Consider the following 21,882-nt stretch of genomic DNA (forward strand, 5'->3'; position numbering starts at 1 on the left):
AAATCCTACAAAGAAGCAAGGTTTGGGTGAAGATTTGGATGTGTAGGGATAATAATTGGTCTTCAAGGTGTGTTTGTTGCCTGGCTTTTGGGTTTCTCTGTCCCTAGATGCAATGGCAACCCAAGCACATTTGGCAATGGACTTGCAAGATCAAGACCACCAGAAAGCATTAGCTGTACGGATGCCTTGGCTTTCCCTTAGAAGCAGCAGTCAAATCCAACATGTGATCATAGTAAATAGATATATCAGCTACTCCACAGTCACATTGTAATGCCATTACCCCCGGCTATTTGCAAATCTTCTGAACTCCTCCCAGAACAAAGCCAAAAGGCACTCAGTCTTCAGGAAAAAAAGAAAGTGTAAAAAGAAAAGTTCAACTGCTGGAGCTAAAAAAAAGCAGCATCACAGGAAAGAAAAGAAAGCATTAGCGACCATTCATGTAGTCACTTACCAAGTCTGAGTGTAAAACAAACTCTAGTCAAACTTACAAGTACTTATGCCAAAAATTTGCATATTGTCCCTCTAACCCTCAGCTCCCTGTATTTCTGTGCTTTTCATTGGGTCAGAAAAAATATACAGCTCCTGCTTTACAAGAATGTCTTCCACTTTTTTAAAAATAAAATAAAAGTTATGCTTCCTTCTTTTATTGCACTTGACCTCTTCTCTGAAAGCAGAAAGCAAGAATATTGCTCAACTGAGCCTTTGGCTGTGACCCTCAATTTGTTTGTTATGGCTGCACAGGAAAGCAAAGTCCTACATATGACCTTGAGGGTGATTTTATAAAAATCAATCAACTACTGTTATGATAGCCTCCCCACCGAGCAAAATAAATACAATTAAACCTATAATCACTTCTGTACAGTAATGTGCAAATTCAATGGGTCTCTTTAGGTGGAGTGAGGGAGAGGGGGGAGAAATATGTTAAGGCTATTTGATACTTTGTGAGAACATCAGAAGCACCATTCTTCTCAATTAACCCTGCAATTAGCCTCCACCTCACTGCCAGGAAAAGAAATCTTCCTTTATCTGTTGTTACTAAAAAGAAAAAAAAAAAGGAAAAGAGAGAAAAACTAAACTGGTGGAGGAGGGGAGAAACAGCCAGACCAAAAAATAATTAAAAAGGGTATATTAAGGAAAACAAACCTGATAATAAGATGGGGGTTGTAATCTGCTGTGTGAATACCTACAGCACCATCACACCATTGGCAGAACTGGTTCTGTGAAAAGAGAGTTATCTTCTGAAGTCCTTGGGAAATGGTGGAGGGTGCACTCAAAATGAAAGGAACTGGAAAAGTAATGTATTAACTCTTCACTTTGTCAGGCATCCTGGACTGGCTCATGCAATGCCACAGCCATTGGATGCCACAGGTACCCAGAACATTCACTACGGAAAGAGGCTGCATCATTCACTCCTGAAAAAAAGGAACAAGTAACAATGGAGTAGAGGATTGAGAGGACTGCTGTGGAAAGTTTCCTCTTGCCTCTGTCATGAAGATTGATGCTTTCAGACATGGCAGATTATATCCCTTCTCAAAAAACTCATTTTTAAAAAATCCTTCTAACATAGATGTTCTCAGAATGTATAAAAGAGGTGTTGATTGTATTGGGTTTGTGTGGCAAGATTTGGGGGTGGGGGGGGTGGGCTACAGGGGTGGCTTCTGTGAGAAGCTGCCAGAAGCCTCCCCCATGTCTGATAGAGCCAGTGCCAGCCGGCTCTGAGACAGACCCACTGCTGGCCAAGGCCAAGCTCATCAGTGATGGTGGTAGCGCCTCTGGGATAACATAGTTAACATGTGGGAAAAGAATTGCTGCACAACAAATGACAGCCAGAGGAGAGAGGAGGGAGAATATGTGAGATAAACAGCCCTGCAGACATGAAGGTCAGTGAAGAAGGAGGGGGAGGAGGTGCTGCAGGCACTGGAGCAGAGATTCCCCTGCAGCCGGTGCTGAAGACCATGGTGAGGCAGGCTGTGCCCCTGCAGCCCATGGAGGGTAGCAGTGGAGCAGATATCCCCCTGCAGCCCGGGGAGGTGCATGGTGGAGCAGATAGCCACCTGCAGCCCGGGGAGGTGCATGGTGGAGCGGATAGCCACCTGCAGCCTAGGGAGGGCCCCATGCCGGAGCAGGTGGATGCCTGAAGGAGGCTGTGACACCACGGGATCCTGTGATGAAGCAGTCTGTACCTGAAGGGCTGCACCCCGTTGAATGGACTCACACTGGAGTGGTTCATTAAGAACTGCAGCCCGTGGGAAGGACCCACGCTGGAGAAGTTCATGGAGGACTGTCTCCCATGGGTGGGACCCCTCACTGGAGCAGGGGAAGAGTGTGAGGAGTCCTCCCCCTGAGGAGGAAGGAGCGGCAGAGACAACATGTGATGGACTGACCCCAGGCCCCATTCCCCATCCCCCTGAGCCACTGGGAGGGAGAAGATGGGGAAACCAGGAGTGAAGCTGATCTCAGGAAGAAGGGAGGAGTGGGGGGGAAGGGATTTTAAGATTTAGTTTTTATTTCTCATTACCCTACTCTGTTTTGATTGGTAATAAATTAATTTTTCTCTAGTTGAGTCTGTTTTGCCCATGGCAGTTAATGGTGAGTGATCTCTCCCTGTCCTTATCTCAACCCATGAGCCCTTCCTTATATTTTCTCTCCCCTGTCCAGCTGAGGAGGGGAGCGATAGAGTGGCTTTGGTGAGCACCTGATGTCCAGCAGGGTCAACCACATTGATATTTTTCATTTAAGTTGTGATTTAGAGTGCTCTAGAGGTTTCTCAGACTCTGAGGGAAGCAAAGCCCCTATTCTGAAGTACACCTTTTCATGGAGGACCTTTTTATTATAATCTTTTGAGGCCACACATTGCATTCAGTGTTAATACAAGACATTTTTTTCTAGTGAACGCCTCATTAGGGAGATAGGATAAAAATTACTATTGCCAGATTTAATTCTACTTCATTATGTAAAGTTGAATGGAGTGTTAAAGAAAGCAAACTACAAGAAAGGTTCTGGATGGTCTCAAGAGATGTTTTGTTTTATAATCAATAATCAAATGTGTTAGGAAGGTACTGACAGAATTGTCTTTTATATCACTACCGTGTCACACCCCTTAACAAACAGAAAACAGCCTCTGCATGGAAGGGGATTTGCAGATTGAAAGGTCATCTCCTCAGCTGGACTGGTCTTTCCCACCACTCTGCAGGGAAGATCTGCTCTGGTTGGGCTGTAGGCACAGCCATGTAAAACTAATATTCCCACAGCCTTCAGCGTGCTCTTATCAGTTCCTCTCCCTTGGTGTTTCACATGACAAAGCCACAGAATCCCCCATGAGACGGGCTTAAGCTCAGAAGTTATATTCCTGGCAAGCATCCCTGAGTGGCAAACAGCAACAGGCAACTGCTGGAGCTGGAATATCTTTACTGAAACAACCGATCCTGCACAACAAGGCTGCAGTGTGCTGGCAGACCACTTATTGCTCATTCTCTGGCTCCAAGGGTGTGCCTAGTGGGGCCTCCAAGCAGGAAAAAAAAAACCACAAAAGTCCTCCTGTGTATGGGAAGAGGAATATAGAGTTTAGGAGCCTTAAATAAGAACAATCGGTTATTTCATGGACCTGTCTCCTGCACCCTGTTGACATGCTCACATGACTTCTGGATGAGCCATAAAAGTTGATTGCAGGCTGGACCACTGCCGAGCAAGATGCAAAGGAGAAAAGGAGTTTGTTATATTGGTGCCATCCCAAAGGCTGCCTGAACCAAGAATCTAAAACTCATTCTCAACCTCCCTGCGTATGTGCCTCCACGTTCATAATGTGTAGGTACATATCCCAAACTGGCTGTTAATTCAAATGCCTGTGTATTTCCACCAGGATGTCACTAACATGCTAAAAAGTTAAGCTTGTATTCCAGCATTTTGTTGGATGGAGTCCTTAATCCATCCATGGGCAAGGAACCGGCAGCTGCCTGAATACTCTCAGACAGAAACTGTCTCCCAAGCCTGACAAGCCTGTGTTTTCTGGCTTGCTGCTCTCACAGCCATCTGTTCAAGTGGCATGTGCTCCCTTGTAAGCTGGTTGGGCTCCTCCCTTAGAGCACAGCAGCCAGGCAAAGGCAGTTCAGATCGGCAGCCTGGAAGATGCTGCCATAGCTATGTCTCCTTCAAAGAAGTCCTACTGCTTCAGCTCTTAGGTAGCCTCCAAGGCATTTAGCAACACCTTTGATGCACCTGCAAGAGGAGAACTAACCTGGTGGGGTAGAGGTATGGACACTCCCAGATGGCTTTAACAGCACTTATCATGGCCCATCATCTGGGATCTAATGAAGGAAGCTTCCAGGGAGCCTCGTGAAGGCATCAGGGTAAGCGTCAGACATAGAGGTATGCTGAAAAAGTAGGTCCTTGGGCTATTATTTCAAGTCTACAGGTGATGGACACATGTTAAGTGCTTCACCCTCAGGAAGGGAAAGAGCACTGGGGAAGGCACCGGAGCGCTGTTCTGGGGAGCAGGGTTATGTTTCTGCTCACCTAGAGCCTGCCTGGGTGACCATTAGACCAGAGTGTTTCTACTTGCTATGACTCTCCATCCACAGTTTTCTCATTTCAAGCTGATTTCCAGCATTGAAATTAAAGATATTACAGATTGGGTTTCTCTCCTAGTGTCTAGCACAGTGGGTTGGACCTTGGCCTCAGGGACAGCCTGTTCCCACAACAAAACTCTCATAATGCACAGTCTGTCAAGCCGTCACAGGAAGAGGGGATGCTTCAAAACTTAAGAAACCTAAGTGCAATCCTGCTATACAGTACACTTCCTCTATTGTTCTGGGCTCATGACACAAATTCATGCCTTTGAAGGTATTTATTTGCATTTAAAAACCTTAAGAAGACCTGGACTCTGTTCCCAGCCTACACAGGTTACAACGGCTGTATTTCTGTACCGCGTAAAACTGTGTGAGGACAGATCTACCAGCTGTACAAAGCTGCTACAGTAATGAGGTAATGAGGACTTGATTAGTGTCCAGGACAGGTGAAGACAGACTCAGCAGGTCTTTCCATCCAATGGTTAGAGGCAGCATCTTCTTCCCCAAAAGGGTTATGTCCCCTTCTCCCATGCCAGCAAGTGGAGGAAAAGGATGGTGCTGCCTTGGGTTTCAGCCCGGTCTCTGCGGGAGCTGTGTGCGGTTTCTCAGCTGGGATTAGCTTCCACTGATCTGCTCATCCTGCAACACCCCAGAGGGGTCTCAAGAGCTGTCAAAGTTGCATAAAATCAATTTCCTTGGCAAGTGAGAGGCCTAGGAGTCTAATGCACTTGCTGTAAACCCATCTGAAACAGGATGGGAAAGAGAAACCTGCAGCCTGTACCTAAATATGAACCAGGGTTTACAGCTGGGGGAAGAGCTGAAAAAAATGTCAAATTGCTATAGATTCGGGGCCTTAAAACCCTTCCTTCAGGAACATCCAGCTCTGTGAATTGCATTCTACTGAATAACACTGAATTCCTGTAAAAAATTACACTAACAAATTAAAGAACTGATGCCTTTCATTTTTTTTCCATGAAAACAGCCGGGACTTTAAGGCTCTGAGACTGTAATTATTGCAGACTTGGTACACCTCACTGTAACAACGTAGGAAAATATCACATAGTGACAGGGAGAAATAGGGCTGACTTTTCTTCCTTTTAAATCTCAATTAAAAAATACATTGGATGAAATTTCCCATTAGCTGGTACTATTTGTACATCCCATGTTCTTTCTTTAATTAAAAAACATGCTTATTGCAATACTGCCGGAATCGCTTTTACGGTATTTTAATTGTAATGTCTCTGCCTGATTAAAAAAAGAAAATATGAACTAGAAACTGCCTGCAAAAAGTATCACAATGCACATCCCAAATGGATTGAGCAAAATGGCATAGAAAACACCACAACATAAGCAGTTTCCAACCGTGCCTACTGACAAGGGATTTTAAACTGGGTTTAAGGACCAGTTGATTCCATAGAGAGGAAAACAGAGGCAAAAGCTTTGTCCTTCTTTTGGTGAATTCAGACCTTGTCTTTATCAGCAATGACTGGAGCACCAGTTATTTGACAACTACTTATGCAGGTGTATCAGCTAATATTTGATGCTTTTTGTCAATAGCATGAAAGCGTAGGAAAAAGTCAAGCAAAATCAATATTTAGATTTCTCTCCTCCCCAGAGGTACTCATAGGATCCATTCCAGCCACAGCCTGATCTGAGTGTGGATTACAACATGTAATCCAAAATATCAATGGACAAGCATTGCTTTTTGGACATGGGTTCAAAATCAGATAATAACTGACAATGTCATGAGTATCTCTGGGGTTTGCCAGTTCTCTGGGTTGTTTTTTTTTTCCTGGGATCTCACAGTTTGGGGGAAAAAAAACCAAAACAAAAACCAAAAAATAACTATATTAGCTGCGGTATTTTGGAAACTGGGTGCACAGTTTTTAGAGGCAGATGAAGTGGGTCAGACCTTTTCAATACCTCAGCCTGGAGTCTGACCATGGAAGAGGGAACCGGCAAGCTGGTTTCAGCAGGACTGCCAAGATGCAGCAATGCCTGCAAGTGAGAGGACAAGCTGTGACAACTGATATTGAGGCTTTTCTAGAGTAGGGGCCAAAGCAATCTTCTCCCTTATGCCTGCAAGGATGGCCATCCCAAAGTTGCTATTGCAAAGGTAACCGGGGATTTTCAACCCCACAGGGTATACCGGCAGTGTCACCACAAAATTCCACCCCCAAGGTACTCCTGAAACACCAGACAGCCTTTTTGTGGTCTCCAGACCTCCCTAGAGCACTATAAATTCAGACAAAGGCAACAGCACATGTCTGAGGTATCAGCCCATCACACACAAAAGAGTTACTCCAGTGTATGCTCTGCGCGAAGGAAATTTCCATCTGTCCTGGGTTATCATAAACATTTCCATACTTGTGATGTTGGGATTACAAAAATAACTGCAATCTGCTGAATTTACAGAGTTATCTACAATCTGCCTATCTTATATCTCTTCCCCAATCAGTATTGTCTGAGCAGTTTCACATTCTGGCTATTAAACTTTCCACTGCCGATAACCACGTGTTCATGCTCTGCTTGCTGAGGGGGAAGTAGAAGCTGCTGAGCCCTCATGGCAGTGAGCAGAACCCAGATGCCTAATCTTATTTCACTATTGCTTTGGCCTCCAGATCTTCTGTCCAGACAGTCTGGTCACTACCAGAACCACTATATGCATTTGGCTATATGTTAATACAGCCAAAGCAGGATCACTTGAAGGCTGCACATGGAGCTGATGTCCTTGCTATAATAGTCTTTAAACAATTTCTACAATGTTGAAATCATCATAAGGAGCCACCACAGAGGAGGTATTCAAAATCCTCGTGGTGTTCTAAAAAAGGGGAATATCAAGAAAGGGGCGTGTAAACGTGTGTTGGATTTGCTGGATACAGCACCAGAAGACAGGCAATGAAGTGTCTTTGCAGAGTGCACTCAGCAGCATTACAGGTATTTTCATCTATAAAATCTGTTATATTTTCAGTTTGTGAGTGCACAGGACAGCTTGATGCTGAGTCATGAAAGCCAAAGGGAGCAGAACTACAGTTTAATCCCATCCTCCAGCTCCAAATAAGAAAAACTCTCCAGCTAGAATAGGAATGGGATGCTTCAGTTGAGGCACGTACCTACACCCACCTACAGGTTAGGGGCTCATTGTCATGCCCATCTTGCAGTTGGGTAAGCTTGGCAATTATTTGAAATGCTCACAGAATCATGTAGCTGCTAGTCTAAGGGGATCACCTAGCTGTGATTCATCTTAAGATGGGTACCTATAATACCTAAGATGAACAAGTCTTTGGTGGTGTGTGTTTCTCTCTATCAATACAGGAGCCTAAACAACTCCACTGCACTGGACGACTTAAAGAAAGGTAAGGCTAGGAAAGATGAATCCAACCCAGACTCAGATCGGAGCAGATCTCAGCATGTCTTGACCCCACATCCAAGCCTACGCAGCTAGCAGCACCCATGTAAGTGGGGTGGATGCAACAAGGAAGCCTCAGCAAAGATGAAGCTCAGATAAACAGTTATGGTGTAGGTTTCTACTTCTAAAATATTTAGTCCCTATGTTTGGCATGTTGCAATGTAGAAAATAATAGCATCTCAAATATTTTAATACTGCTTTCCTAACTGAATCTAAATTATAAACCAAACTTCTTGGAAAATGTGGTAAAGGGGAGAAACTATTTGAATGTCAGGTGAGCCGAAGCCAGAAAGATACTGCTCCAGACTTTGTTAAATTCAGTCAGACCTCCGTTTGGTTCATGAGTGTTGACTCATAGATCAAATGTGCCTTTAAGTAGACCCAAAGTTCAAAGGGTTTGTGCTGTGATATTGTACCCCAATTCTTCACAAAGTCAGAGACCGAGCCCCAAAATCCTCATCCAGATTTGCAGCCAAAAGTCTGGGGCTCTGACCTATTTCCTCTACTATATGCCATAATGACCCCAGGTTAAGAAGAATCTTGCATCACCCAGATTTAGGATTTTTCTTGGGAAGAGAGGGAAGAAAATTGTACTAAAACATTTCACTTTTTTTTAATCTCAAATTCTTCCTTTCTTTTTCTTTTAAACAGAAATTATGCCTGATATAGCAATTCTTGAAAGTCTCTGAACCTAGACCGAGGAAAGTCAATCTTTTTTTTGCAAATGTTCTCACAATAAGGATAAACTTGCAAAGTTTTTTCTTTATAGAATGATCTTTCAAAGTTGGATTAAAATATAATTGTCAAATGCAAGTTTTTCATCATCATCTCAATGAAAAACTAGTACTTCTAACATCCTTTTAATATAAAATCATTTTACCAGCAAAGAAGATCCAGATCCTTACACATATAAAAACTCATTTTTCCATTTTTTTGAGTTCCATGTCAGCAGACGCTTACACATAAACTTAACTTGGAGCAAGAAATTTCACCAGAACGATTCATTCAGTTAATATTAAGCATGTGCACAACAGTTTTCACAACCAGGGCCTAATTTCCAGGGAAGAATATTTCTGGCACTGAATTACAAGTAATTTTAGTTCTTACTTTGATATCCACAGAGATATACCTCCTGATACTTACTGTGAGCTTACCCCAGGGTACGTGAACCCTGCAAACCCAGTGTTTCCCCCCATAATTGTGCTCGGTTATTTACTCTCCACCAGCCATGCTCTAGCAGCTTGGATTATTTATTACATTTGGTGGCTGCGGCCTGTAATTCTATAACATCATTAATTTTGTAAAGGCTCTTGCAACACGCTTGCCTCAAAGATGCCAAACAAAACGAAGTTGATTATTGTTATCAGCACTGCCGTTATCACTGAACGCCACTCAGGATAGCGGCGCTTTCACTAGCTGGGGGAAAGAAAAAGAAAAAAAAAAAAAAAAGCCTTCCTACTCGTGTTGTCATTATGCCTCAAACAGCATAAACGATGCCTTTTGCATATATAATAATTAAATGCTTCCCCTCTCCCCCATTGCCTTCCTGTTGTATCTACCGAGAGCAGACTCAGCCTGCCTGACCAGGTGCCTCCTTCGATGTAGGAGCTGGGCAAGGGAAGGGGAGATCACGACCATGAAAAACTCCAGCCCTGGAGGAACAAGAGCCCTAAACCCCTCTTCTGCAGACCTTTGAGATGCAGCAGGTTGAGGTTGGTGGTGATGGTCCCCAGCAGCAGGGTCCGACCTTCTTCTATCGTGACGTTATCGCCACCTCGCGGCTGGTGGCCAGTAGGCCAGCTGGAGTCCTCGTCCCATCGGCCGCAAAACTGGAGGGCAAGCTGGAAAGAAGACCCAGAGAGGTTCAAAACTCACCCCTTCCCACCCTTCAGGAAGCCACCTTGCTGAGAGCGTGGCGTAGGAGATGCCAACACCATGCTGGCTACCTTCTCCATGCGACCCCGCATAGCGCAAAGGGATGGAGGGACATTGGGGTTGGAGAGGTTCTTGGCTTTCGGAAATGCCTGTTGTAATTTGGGGACTGCCTCTGGCTTGTTCTGCTCTAGGTAACAAGGGTGTGTTGCAGGTCTGGCTGCGGAAAGTCCGCAGGTTTCCTGGCGTGTGTCTCTCGCTGCCTCCCGAAAAGCAGAACTGCACATTAATCCCTAGCAATGTCATAAAAAGACCATGACGAGTTTAGAATTAAAATATCCAGCTAGATGGGCAACAGTTTGCTTTGCAGGATTTTTCAAAGGCTTTCCTGCCACTAGTCCACATTTAGAGAGACATTCCTCCTTTCAAATACCTTTTTAGCTCTCTCATCTTATGCAGCATTATTATCGCCTCTCCTTTCATGGCTTGCACATCAGTTCCAAACAAAGCACTGATTGACTTGAAAACAGCAAATAGATGGTCTCATGATGAGCGATGGCAAAGTGGTGCCTGCCTGTTTCAAGTCATGGTTCCTCCTTACCTCTAAACTTTAAGCATGGGTGAAGGTTTGACTGATTTCTTAAGGAATGTGTGCATATTTTTGCATGGATGTGTGTCCACAGGCGTGGACATAGGCATCCGAAACATATTCCTTGGGCTCACACGTGAATTAGCAAAACCAACTTCAACTCATCTGAGGTGGGGGGGGGGGGGGGGAAGCAGACATGGAAATATTTATGGTCGTCACTGGGTTGTGCTAATCTGAAACAGCAGTGGAAAGAATAACCTCAATACAAAAGCAAAATACAGTTACTCCATTTTCAGTCAGAGCACATCATGTGCATTAAAGCTTTTGCTCCAGAGCTGCGGTTTAGGTGAATCAATACTGGTGGTGTTATGGTAGTTATTCTTTTGACTGTGCTATTGTCATTTTCAGCTTTATGTGCTTGATGTTTTATACATTTCTCATAGTACCTAGAGCGGTCAGATAACTACTGTGTGGTGACTACTGCCCTCATTATTTGCACCAGGGAATGGGTGTTGGTCCACAGGCTAAATGATACAACTGGTTCATGCCCATCCTGTCTGTAGGGTATGGCTGCTGGTATTTTCTATCCCCTGTCCCTTTCTATGATTTCCATACAAAGGAAATTACTTGGTTCAATCTGGAGTGAAGCCTGGGACTGAATTAATGCACATGCAATGGAAACATCTGGGGAACCAAGTCCTCGACATCGGGGGAGTGAAACACTTCATCATTACAGAAGTACAGATAAACCTTCACATCTGTACCCAACTGTTAACAGAGAAAAATTTCTCTACGGTTGCTAAGTGTAATAAGGCAAGTTTCATCTTCATTACTTGCAAACATATATTTATATATTACAGAGATTTCGGACAAAATTCCAGCTAAAAGGGTAAATAACTTTACCCATTGTCTTTCCAGAGAGGTTGTGAATTACTCTTCCCTGATAGTGCTTTGAACCAGATTATACACAATATACAAGGGTATACAATAAAGCCACTGAAAAAGGAGCTAATTAAACTTGGTTTTATCTCCAAGCAGGGGACAGGGGAGGGTGCAGTTCATGGGAAGGCACACATTTCCCAGGTACACTGCTTATCAAGCCACCTGTGGCACAAAATTGCATATTCCATAAATTCCTTCCCGGCACAACCTCAACCAATGCTGCTAGCAAAGCACTGTGTGATACAGTTGTGAGATGGCCGGGGTCCACCAGAACATTTTGTTAAAAAGACTTGTTAAACAGCTAGAAGTCACTTTGATGACAGTCTAACCCTCTGAAGTCACTTAGAAGCCTCCAGTTAACTCTACTGGGAAACCAAGGGCATAAGGAAAACACCAGGCTGTTCTTTTTGGTGTCACCAAAAATTTAGTAGGCTGTTGGTGTAAGTCTTATAAGGGTTAAGAAAAATAAACTCCCCTTCTGAATTTGACTTTTTTTTTTTTTAAGATGGTTCCCCTTTCTAACTAGAAACACCCATTTCTTCATTTAAGGTTCTCTTTATATAACATTGGTGTTTAAGTTATTCGTGCTAGGTTTCTGCTGTCAGAAACCTAGAACCACTAGAAGACTCCATACCCATTGAGTTCTACCAATACCCTCTGGCATAAAAGCCAATGATCTCAAGGCACAAGAAATGGCTGAAAGCACCTGGGAAACTAACTATTAAGAATTTTCAACCATCTTAATGTAACTCAGAAAAGATATAAATATACTGAAACCAAGTGCTCTGTTATTTAGATGATACATGTGCCCACAGTAAGAGGCAGTCCCTCCACCATCAACCTAAACAAAGACAGAGAGACTTTATTGCTCAAAAGAAGGTTTACTACCCAAGAATGATTACACAGAGGCAGAAAACAGTTTGGCCAAGGTCATAAAATCTCTGTCATTTCACCCAGTTTCCAGTGAGAAGATGCCTGGCTTAGTCTGCTGCCATGTGCACCACCTGCACATGCACCTTTCAAGTGATTTCTAATTTGTTTTCTTTTTTCTTTTTCTTCTTTTAAATAAAAGCAAGCAGATGAACTTCAACTAATGACACAGGACCAAGAGATATTTATAATCACTTGTACCATCTTTGCTTTATCACGGAGAGACTAGATCTAAAGAATCTATCTGAAGAGAGAAAAGAGATTCTGCTCAAGGAAACCACTTTAAATTACCGCAGCACAGAAGAATGTATAGGGGGTTAGAGGGAAAGCAGCTCTGTAGTAATTGAGGAAAGACGTTGAACTGATGGAAGGTAAGAAGACAGTAGAAGATTTTATTTCGTGAACGTTCTCTTGCAGTCCTACATCCTTCCCTAAGATGAAAGGGCACATGTCCATGAGATCTTTGAAAGAAGAATTTGTGGTCTAGTGCAAGGCTCGTGAAATGGCCAACTGCCCTGAATCACAAGTACCGTTCCCCTGGACCTTGTGAACCCCATATGATTACCCTCTCTTTGTTTTCTGGGCGGAAATCACAGTGCAGTCTCCAACTATAATGGACTCATTAAGTCGTCTGCTGAATGGCGGTGGTTATGTCCAGTTCCTATTAAGCAGCCCACAGTAAAATATCACAGACCGATACGCACATAAACTAATTGCGCATTCCTCGTCAAGCAGGGTGGGTGACAGACTTACAGCTCTAGAAATCCACGCTCTCATCTGGTCCTGCTAATTTCCCTCCGCGTGATCTTGGGGAACCTCCTTGGTTATCGCAATGGCCTTGTCTAGCTGCCCTGTTATCAATATGGGACAGGCTGCAGCCCATGCTGACCCTACAGACTCCAACCACCACCAAGGGTGGCATGGGGGACTTTGCTGCTCTGCAGGCTGAACTGACTCACTTGAGACTCCAAAGGAAAACAGTGAGACAGCCATCTTATCTCTTGAAGGGCTGTATGGTCTTCATCATGCAGAGACTCTCTCTCCCCTCCCCCTGCCTGCAGTTAAGCAGCATAAGAACCCTTCAGTGGCTTTTCATAGAAGCAAAACTCTTTCCCTTTTTTTTCCCCTTCTTGACACCCAGCATTTGACCTATAGTGTTTAATTTAAACACTTCTCAGTAAGACTGAAGGCAGCAGCAGCTGCAAGCGCCAGGGTCATGGCTGAGTGCCCATCCCGTGCACGCTTGTTGAATGAACCAGGAGGAACCTGCAGAGCCAAGGAGAGCTGCTCATCAGTGGCTGGCAGCGGGCATATTCCTCCTATGCTTTTTCCAGCTTCAGCAAGGGGCACAACAAATGGCAGGGAGCTCGAAAGTCAGGGTGGGGGAAAGAAAAGCTGGCATAAAATGATCCCTGAATGTTGAAGCTGGAGCTGGCTGGCTGCACCAGCAAGGTGGTACCTTCACACTGGCTCCAGCAGGTAGTTGGAAAGATGATTAGGGGGAAACAGAGTGTATGAGACCACAACACCTCTGCACCTGTGCTGCTGTCAGTGCTTACACTTGAACGTGACCAACTTCAACTAGGTCTAACAGAAGAAGTGAGACCTCAGAGAGATGTATTTCTGCAAGGCTCAGGAAATAACTGCCTGGACGCGGTCCTGTGCCCCCTGCTCTGGGTGTGCCTGCTCAAGCAGGGGGTTGGAGGAGATGATCTCCAGAGGTCACTTCCAACCCCTGCCAGTCTGGGATTCTGATTCTGTGAAAACCAGTAGTTAGATTGAGGTAAGAGACTCTTCTAGTGTTTTCCCCAAGGATGCAAGTATAGCATGAACTGAACACTTAAAATGGGCACCCAAACTTTTGCAGGATGTGCCCTCACATCAGACATCCATAGGAAACCCAGCCTGGCAACATTTCATGTTTTGAATCCAGTACAGCAGGTGCCACTATCTCAGTAGGAAACCAAGCCTGCAAAATATGGGCAGAACCCTCAGGAGCGGGGGAAATCACAAGCACTGGGAAACCCTAAGGAGCCAGCTGTTCTTCCTGGGGTACCAAAGAGCACGAGGACCAGATGGGGGAAGCTGACATGAAAACTCAATGAGCAGAGTCCTGCAATCCCTTCCCAACTCTGACACCCACTTTGTGTGTGCCATGCACAAGTCATTTCCAGCCCACACCTTATGTACCAGGCCCATAGCTTGAGTATGACACAGGTCAATTTTGGGGTGTTATCAACTCCCTCCCCATTAGAGCTCCAAAACCATGAATGAATTATGTAAAGATAAAATAATATTTTAATAGCATACAATAAAAGATGCACAAGCTCCTAGTAATTCAGCACATTATCCCCTTCCTCCCTGCTGCACTTTCTTTTCCCATTTTCAGGCAGATTTCTTTCCATTTTATGTTTTTAGCTGCTGCTGTTGTCAGCCAGCCTGGGGTTGCCTTTATGTCAGCCTTTGGGGACACGATCTCTCAGTACCAGTTTCTCAGCTTGTGCCGGCGACTACCAGGGCTCAAAAACAGCAGCAGCAACTGCAACAGATGAATAAATAACAGTCATACACTTGCATTCCTGCACAGGCTGGCCAACAAGTCACAAAGCAAAGGGGTTTTAAGTGACCACTCCTTCAATGTTTCATCTAAATTTTTCTAATCATCCTGCCAACAAAACACGTGTTTATCTGGTGATTTTTAACTCCCTCTTCCCCAAAACGTAAAGTCATTTTCGGGTTTTAAAGGTTTGAGAAACTCCTGTTTAGGCACAGTCTAGATCATTTGATCTCACTTTGTGGCAATTTTAAAATTTGTTTGGTTAGGTAGGGGTTTTTTAGAGTCTAGTCGCGGAGAAGAGGACTGCAACAGTTGTTACAGACACAGAGGCAAAAGCCCTCATCCTCTGATCAGAAAAAGACAGAAATTTTAAAACCAAACCAAGAACAAGTGGTGTAGTTAAACACAGACTCTGTTTGTTGCTGTGCTCAACACCCCCTCTTCTTCTGGGCTGTGGGTTTCAGCTAAGAGTTATCTGCGACATGGCCATGGAGAAAAACCTGAAGTCAGGAGGGTTTTCCCACCAACTCCACCACCGGTAGCCAGCTTCATCCTTTCCCCCAGACACATCCACTAAGGCACGGAGCACAATACTGCTCCTGGACAACAGCAAACTGATTGCACGTGCAAGAAACTGTTCCGGTTGCATCCTACAATCTGCAGGACGAAGGTGCACCCCTCCTGGCGTGCACGGCCACGAACAAGCAAAGCTTTCAAACGTCACAGACACAGCAGAGATTGACACCCACAAGGTAGCCTTTTCCTTGGTGCTGACAGATTGCCATTTAACCAGCTGGTACAGAGAGCAAGTGTTCCTGTCCTCAGTCACCACGGAGAGACAAGGTTAACATTTTAAGTGATGGAGTACAATGTGTATTTCCCCATGCCGTAGACCCAGGACTCCATGCCACATTTGAAAACACTTTAATTTCAGTGATGGATACTGGGAGCTCACTTTCCAGGCTGTGAACTCTTGACAGCTCCTCAGTTTAATACAGCAGGAAAAGATTTACACCTCCACCCAACCCCCATCCACCTGAAGGAAATTAAAACGTATATTTGGAGGAGACAAAAGAGGAGGGGAGGTATTTTATTACACTTGATGTCTTTTACAAGGAAAGTATTTTCAGCCATCTGCTCTAATTATTCCTCCTGTATTGGCCACCATGTTCATGCAACAATAGAAATAATTATCTCCTCAAGGGGGAAAAAAAAAAAATTACAGAAACAAACAAAAGTTGATTATTTTTAGCTCCTAGGGAAAAAAAAAAAGAAACAACAAGCTACTTCTTAATGAAGGAGCAATTAGGAAGGTAGGTAGAACATCTATAATTAAAACAGACAAATTGGTGCAGGCTCCTCCCTCTTACACATACTTGAAAGGGATGCAAATGCATGTTATTTGCCACAGTCAGTGGAGTTAACATGCAAAATGCTGCCCAGCGCCCAAAGAAGCTGAACCTGTCTCTTGCCATCATTCCCTGCCTCTCCTGCTTGTAGGGCCTCTAACCCTTTGCCAAATTAACTGAAAAATGCTCACCACAACTATAAAGTTATAGAATTTCAATTGGCATGGATAGGTGTTCCTCTGTTTAACCAGCATCCCTCAGACAAGCGGGATAGGGCACTCTTTCACCCTGCTGTTATAAGAACAGCATCCTGCACGCACATCATCACTCATGTAAAAAAGAATGTCCTTTTTTGTGTATAAACCAAATCTGAAAGAGGACTTTTGCAATCATCTTTTCATTCCTGGCAACATAAAACTATTTTGTTAACAGAGAGAATGAACGCATATATACAGCTTCATGGGGAAAGCAGAATAGGGTTGTCCTAGAGAGGACAAAAAATACCTTACATTGTGCAAAACCAGTGTAAGCAGAAAGAAAAATATTCTCTCTACCAACAGCACAGTGCAACACCTTGTTTTGTGGACAGATATATGGATTTAGACTTTCACACAGAAATAAGTAGAATTTAGTTGGCTGGGCTATGAAATCAAGGAATGGCCAGGCTGAAGCTGGTCAAGGCTAACAATGAACACAGAAGTTCCCAAGGCTTCTCCACGCAGCCTCAGTACAGAGGGTACCATCTAGTGCTCGTTACAGGAGCACAGCACACAAAGACCAACCGGCAGGGAAGAGCTGCGAACCAGCACGCTGTGAATCTTTCTCTACCCTAGGGAATTTCCCTCCCATTCCAAAAAGGCCAATTTTCTTTAAGGAAAACCAAACAAGACAGAGATTAAGAGTTACCAGTTTTTGCAGGGTTTCTCTTGCCCATGCAGCAGTTTCAGGGAAGCTGCCTTCAAACAGTGAAGTAGCCTGGATTGAATTTCTTTGGAAATCAAAGTGCCAAAGCAGTTTAGTGGATCTCACAGTGTAATTGGCAGCCCCTTAAACAACTTTCATTCACGCACACTTCATTACAGTACTCCAACTTTGCTATTGTTTGAGGCACTTCCAAGGAGCCTTCTAAGCTGGATGTGAAGGAGTAGAAAGTAATGAAAAGAGAACCTCTGCAGACATTTGCAATGGACAGTCTACTTCCATCCTCTTAATAAAAGCACCACATTCACCTCTATCCTTTCTATTTAATCTGGTTCCATTTGGAAAGTCCTTTGAAAGAAGAACAAGGCAAAATGGGGAAGGTATTTCAACTTCTCTAATTTCTCCCAGTGTCCCCTCAAAGAAAATACAGCCTCTTGACTCCTAGGAGTTCATCTGCTTCAGACCTTGAGAAATATCTCACCCATTTCAGTTCTATGTGATGATGATCCTGAAAATAACATGATTTGACCACTGAGGTCCTTCTCTGAGTGCCAGTGTAGAGACAGCCCCTGACACCAGTTTAGCAATGAGTAATAGGGTGGTAGTTTTCAGACATTGGTACAACTGCCTTGGAAAAACAGTGAAGAATTTTACTAATGATCCAGAGGCATGAAAGGAAATTCCTTTCCAAATCATGTCATGGCAGAGACCACCTACGTTTAACCCAACTGAGCAGACACTGGTAACCAAACTGGGCAACAAAGGTAGATAAATAATGGGACCATTTTCTTCCAGTTTCTGAAATAAATTATACAAAAAAGTGGCAGGAATGGCTGTGCTCGAGTCCCAAATCACTAAGGAAGTAGCCTTACACCCATTAAGAAACAGAAGGGAAAGATATCTAGAGAACTATACAGTGGGAAAAAATGAATCATTTATGCCAAAAGACAACGTTATCCCCAAGAAGACTGGAAGTACACTAGCTATGAATAAACTAAGGCTGGAAATTAGCAGAATGCTTGTGAGTATCCAGGCATTGAGAGTCTGTAAGAGGTTTCCAGAGGGAGCTGGAGACCAAACTGGTTTTTCCCCTATGAGTTGGCACACTTGGCATGATTGCCAAGAATAGGCCTGGAACATAACCCAACAAACTCTTTCCAAAGCCATAAGATGATATTTTTATGACTATCTGCATCATCTGTTGCAGTGTAACTTCTTTTTACCCTTTACTCAGTCTATAAAATGTAGGTGGTGTTATCCTACCTAGGAGAGCCACACAGTAGTTCCTTCATTAATGACTCCCATAAGCATTGATAAAAATAAAAAAAAATCAGGGCTGGACACGTGCCTGGACATAAGGTGCACTGCCCAATACCTTTCTACCTGAGACTGCCTGTACCCTGAATTAAAAAGAAAGGATTACTTTTCCTTCTTTATTTTTTTTTTTTTTTAATTTTAGCTGTCCTGCAGGAATCATTCTGACTTCTGCTGAGTTGTACAAGCATAAGAAGGGAAGAATCTGGCTGGGCATGTTCTCTATAGGACTGATGAATGACCCTAGTCTCTCTCCAACTATTACAGGATAAATCTGTTTACACACAAAAAATTGACCTGGGCTGGTGAGGTGGGACTAGAACCAGGAAACTGGCACGTCCCAGAGGTAAAAATGCATTTGCAGCCAACAGCATTAGTAAGCCAAGACCATAAACAAGCCACGCTGTCATTAATTACTCAGACAGGGGCAGCAGCAAAAGCAGTGAGAAGACCCAAAAGCCAACTGTAAATAGTTCATCTGGCTGATTAGTTCAGAAAAAAAATGAGTGGGCAGTTTTGGAGGTCAGAGCCCATGGCACAAGTCAGTCTCAGGCCAATTTGCAACTGGACAATGACATGAGAAACAGCTTAATTCCTGTTAAAAAAAAATCCCAAACAACTAAACCAGTGAAACCGCTCAAAAAACAACCACCAAAAAAAGACTTTTCCAGCAGGGGAGTAATCACTGCAATTTCCAAGCACAGAAGGTAAGGCTTTTTGCACCAGAGGTATTTAATTAAGGACATGGAGTATTTAGTTAGATCTAATGGTGCTTTCATAGGGAGGGCGCTGAAAAGACATTGCTGTTGGCGGGGGCTGCATGTCCCATATATAGCACTAGTCAACTTCCTATACACAGGCAACAAAGCTCACCAGAACACAAGGCAAAATAGCAAGTAACAGGGGGATATCAGCAGTATTAAGCCACTCCATAATTAAAAAACCATTAGACCCATGGGAAGGTCCAGGTCTTTTTACCACACACTTGTGAGTCCTAAAGTGTTGTTCTTGGGTATCTCGGGGTCTTTTGAGGGCTATGGTAGGAGGTTGATCCTCGAATCAGAAATCTCAACTTCAGACATGAAGGAAAACACCCTGGAAGCAGAGGAAATGTCTTGGAGTGCATGAAGAGCCCTGCTTCGCAAAATGGATTTTTTCTCTACAGTAACTCACTGCTAATTCACAAGAATCTTCCTAGTTTTCATTTATGGCCTGATATTCAGAAAGAGTTTATTTCAGTGGAAGCTATCCCAGTGCAGTATTTTAATCTCAAGGCCGACTTGCACGAAAATCTTGTGCATGTAAACACACCAGGGAATTCAGTGCAATCTTCCAGTTTAGATACAACATGAGTGGTTTTCCCTTTCCAGAGCACAGTTAAAGGGCACACACAATTTACACATCTCTCTAAACCAGTGATTTCTCAAAGGGTGAAGGCTTCTGAGACAAATTAAAAATGGCAATTTAATGGTAATAAGAAAATTGCAACATCAAGTTGTTTACACAAGCGGAATAACCAAGCCTGGTGGCTGCGCTGGACTTTGCAGTACGCACTGTGCAAATATTGTCTCACCACTGAATGATCTTGACTTACTTTAGCTAATCTGAAAGCAAATACTGCAAATACAAAGATTAGCTTAACAATTTTCCAAACACTTGCAGGAAAAGAAATCAAATTATGTGGCCACGTGTCAGCAAGAAGGACTTCCAAATGTGCGCTACAGTAAGTAGGGTGGGAGGACTGAGGCTGGCCCACTGCAACAGTGTCAGCTGAGGTCTGATGATGATGGAGGGTTTGCATCAGGCAAGAAAAAAAAACCCTTGTGAGAGTCCTAAATCAGCTGCGAGGGCAGGCTGGAGGTCAGAGCACTGGTGTGGGATCCATCCCCTGACTTTCACACAGCTCCTGTGGGTACACTGTGAATACAGGGGGTCTGTAGTGATTAGGAAATGCTGCATGTAGGCTACAACTTGATATATCTTATGCATAAAATAAAGCATACAGGCAGCAAAACCACACAATCCAAGGGCAAACCCTGATACTGCCATCTATGCATCCACACCTCCTCAGCCAAAGCAGCAGAGCCATTGAAGTGTCTGTAACTGGCCACGTTTCTTCTATTCTTCTTCTACATTTTTTTTCTGTCACTATTTCATGAAAAGGTTCAGTCATATCTTGAACAGTACTTGATTATCATCACAGTATTGCTCCACTGAAAATTCTGTCACCACTGAGAACATTTGAAGTAGCACCCAACTGAAAGGTAAGAGGCTTTGTAAGTGCTACTGTTGTCTTATCGATCATATATCGTCTCTCAAACAAATAGGATGATACTCACCCAGCCATAGCTCCTTCCATCCACAGACCCACAGAATATGATGGAAGGAGTGACGTGCCAGGAAATCTATAGGTTGCCATCCCTGTTGAAGGGAAAACTGGCATGCTTGCTGATACCTTGTGTAGCAGGAGGACGTTGCTTCATTACCCCACCAGGAAAATTCACACCTGACTGCACGAGGTCCGCTTTCTGCTGAATCACAGCTCCATCAAAACATTTTTCCCTGATCATTTTCACCTATTTAAAGTGCATTTTTAAAGTAAGATCCACATGTGAGAGGGAGGACCTGAATGGGCACAAATAAATTTCTTGAGGTTGTACAGCTTTTCTCCCCCCACAGGCTAGGATCTGGAACAGACCAGCAGCGTTGAAAGTTAATACCCTCTGAAATCTGCACCCTTGCTCCAGTGCAGTACCCTGCATAGTGGTAGGGAAGTTACTAGAGTCTTCACTTTACCTGTCAGAAGTGAAGTCCTAAAGGAGGTTGGAGATTAACTACCTTGGTACCCTTTAGTAATAACCGTCACCCCCAACACTGGGAGCCAGGGTCTGCTGTCTATCTACTGAGCGCCACCTAAAACAACCCAGCTACCCACTAAAACTGTGTAGTAGGGTGTGTTTGTAACAGCACAGTAATGCAAACCAGCTGGTCAGAATCTGTTCCCTGAGGCTGCGCCTGCACTGCGGGGATAAGAGCAGGTGTAACGCAGGTGTAAGGGGCTGGGCCAGCAGCGGGGACTCAGGCTGTTCTCTGAGCTGCATCGTTGTCCCGCACTTACGTTGCGCTGTAGGAGCGCTGGATTTGGGGCTCCCAGCAGGCGGTGAGACCATCCTGCTCCTGCACAAGTGGGTGGCAGCAACCGGCAGTGCCGGTGGCAGACTTCTGCGATGGAGACTGAAGGGCAGCACCGGGGAAGCCTGCACCGCCCTTTCAATCCTGTACCTGCCCAGCAGGGAGAGGGTTTCACCCTGCACTGACTTATTTCAGTAATGCAAGCTTTTTAAACGACTCAGCCTAATCTGCGAGCTTTCAGAGTCCACTTTCAAATGCAATGTCCTGTTTAGTTTTAGCACATCAACAACATGCTTTCTTAG

At 44.1% G+C, this 21,882-nt stretch overlaps 1 protein-coding gene across 9 annotated transcripts in view; it reads right to left on the reverse strand.

The window, feature by feature from the left end:
- Positions 1-21,882, reverse strand: part of PKHD1 (PKHD1 ciliary IPT domain containing fibrocystin/polyductin) — a 277,474-nt gene that overhangs the window by 179,564 nt on the left and 76,028 nt on the right. For all 9 annotated transcript variants that reach the window (XM_064448230.1, XM_064448231.1, XM_064448232.1 and 6 more), the window contains one exon: positions 9,665-9,815. In XM_064448230.1, coding sequence (XP_064304300.1) covers positions 9,665-9,815 — 151 coding nt within the window. The remainder of the gene's footprint in view (positions 1-9,664; positions 9,816-21,882) is intronic.

Source organism: Phalacrocorax carbo, chromosome 3, assembly GCF_963921805.1.
Source record: "Phalacrocorax carbo chromosome 3, bPhaCar2.1, whole genome shotgun sequence".
Taxonomy (NCBI): domain Eukaryota; kingdom Metazoa; phylum Chordata; class Aves; order Suliformes; family Phalacrocoracidae; genus Phalacrocorax; species Phalacrocorax carbo.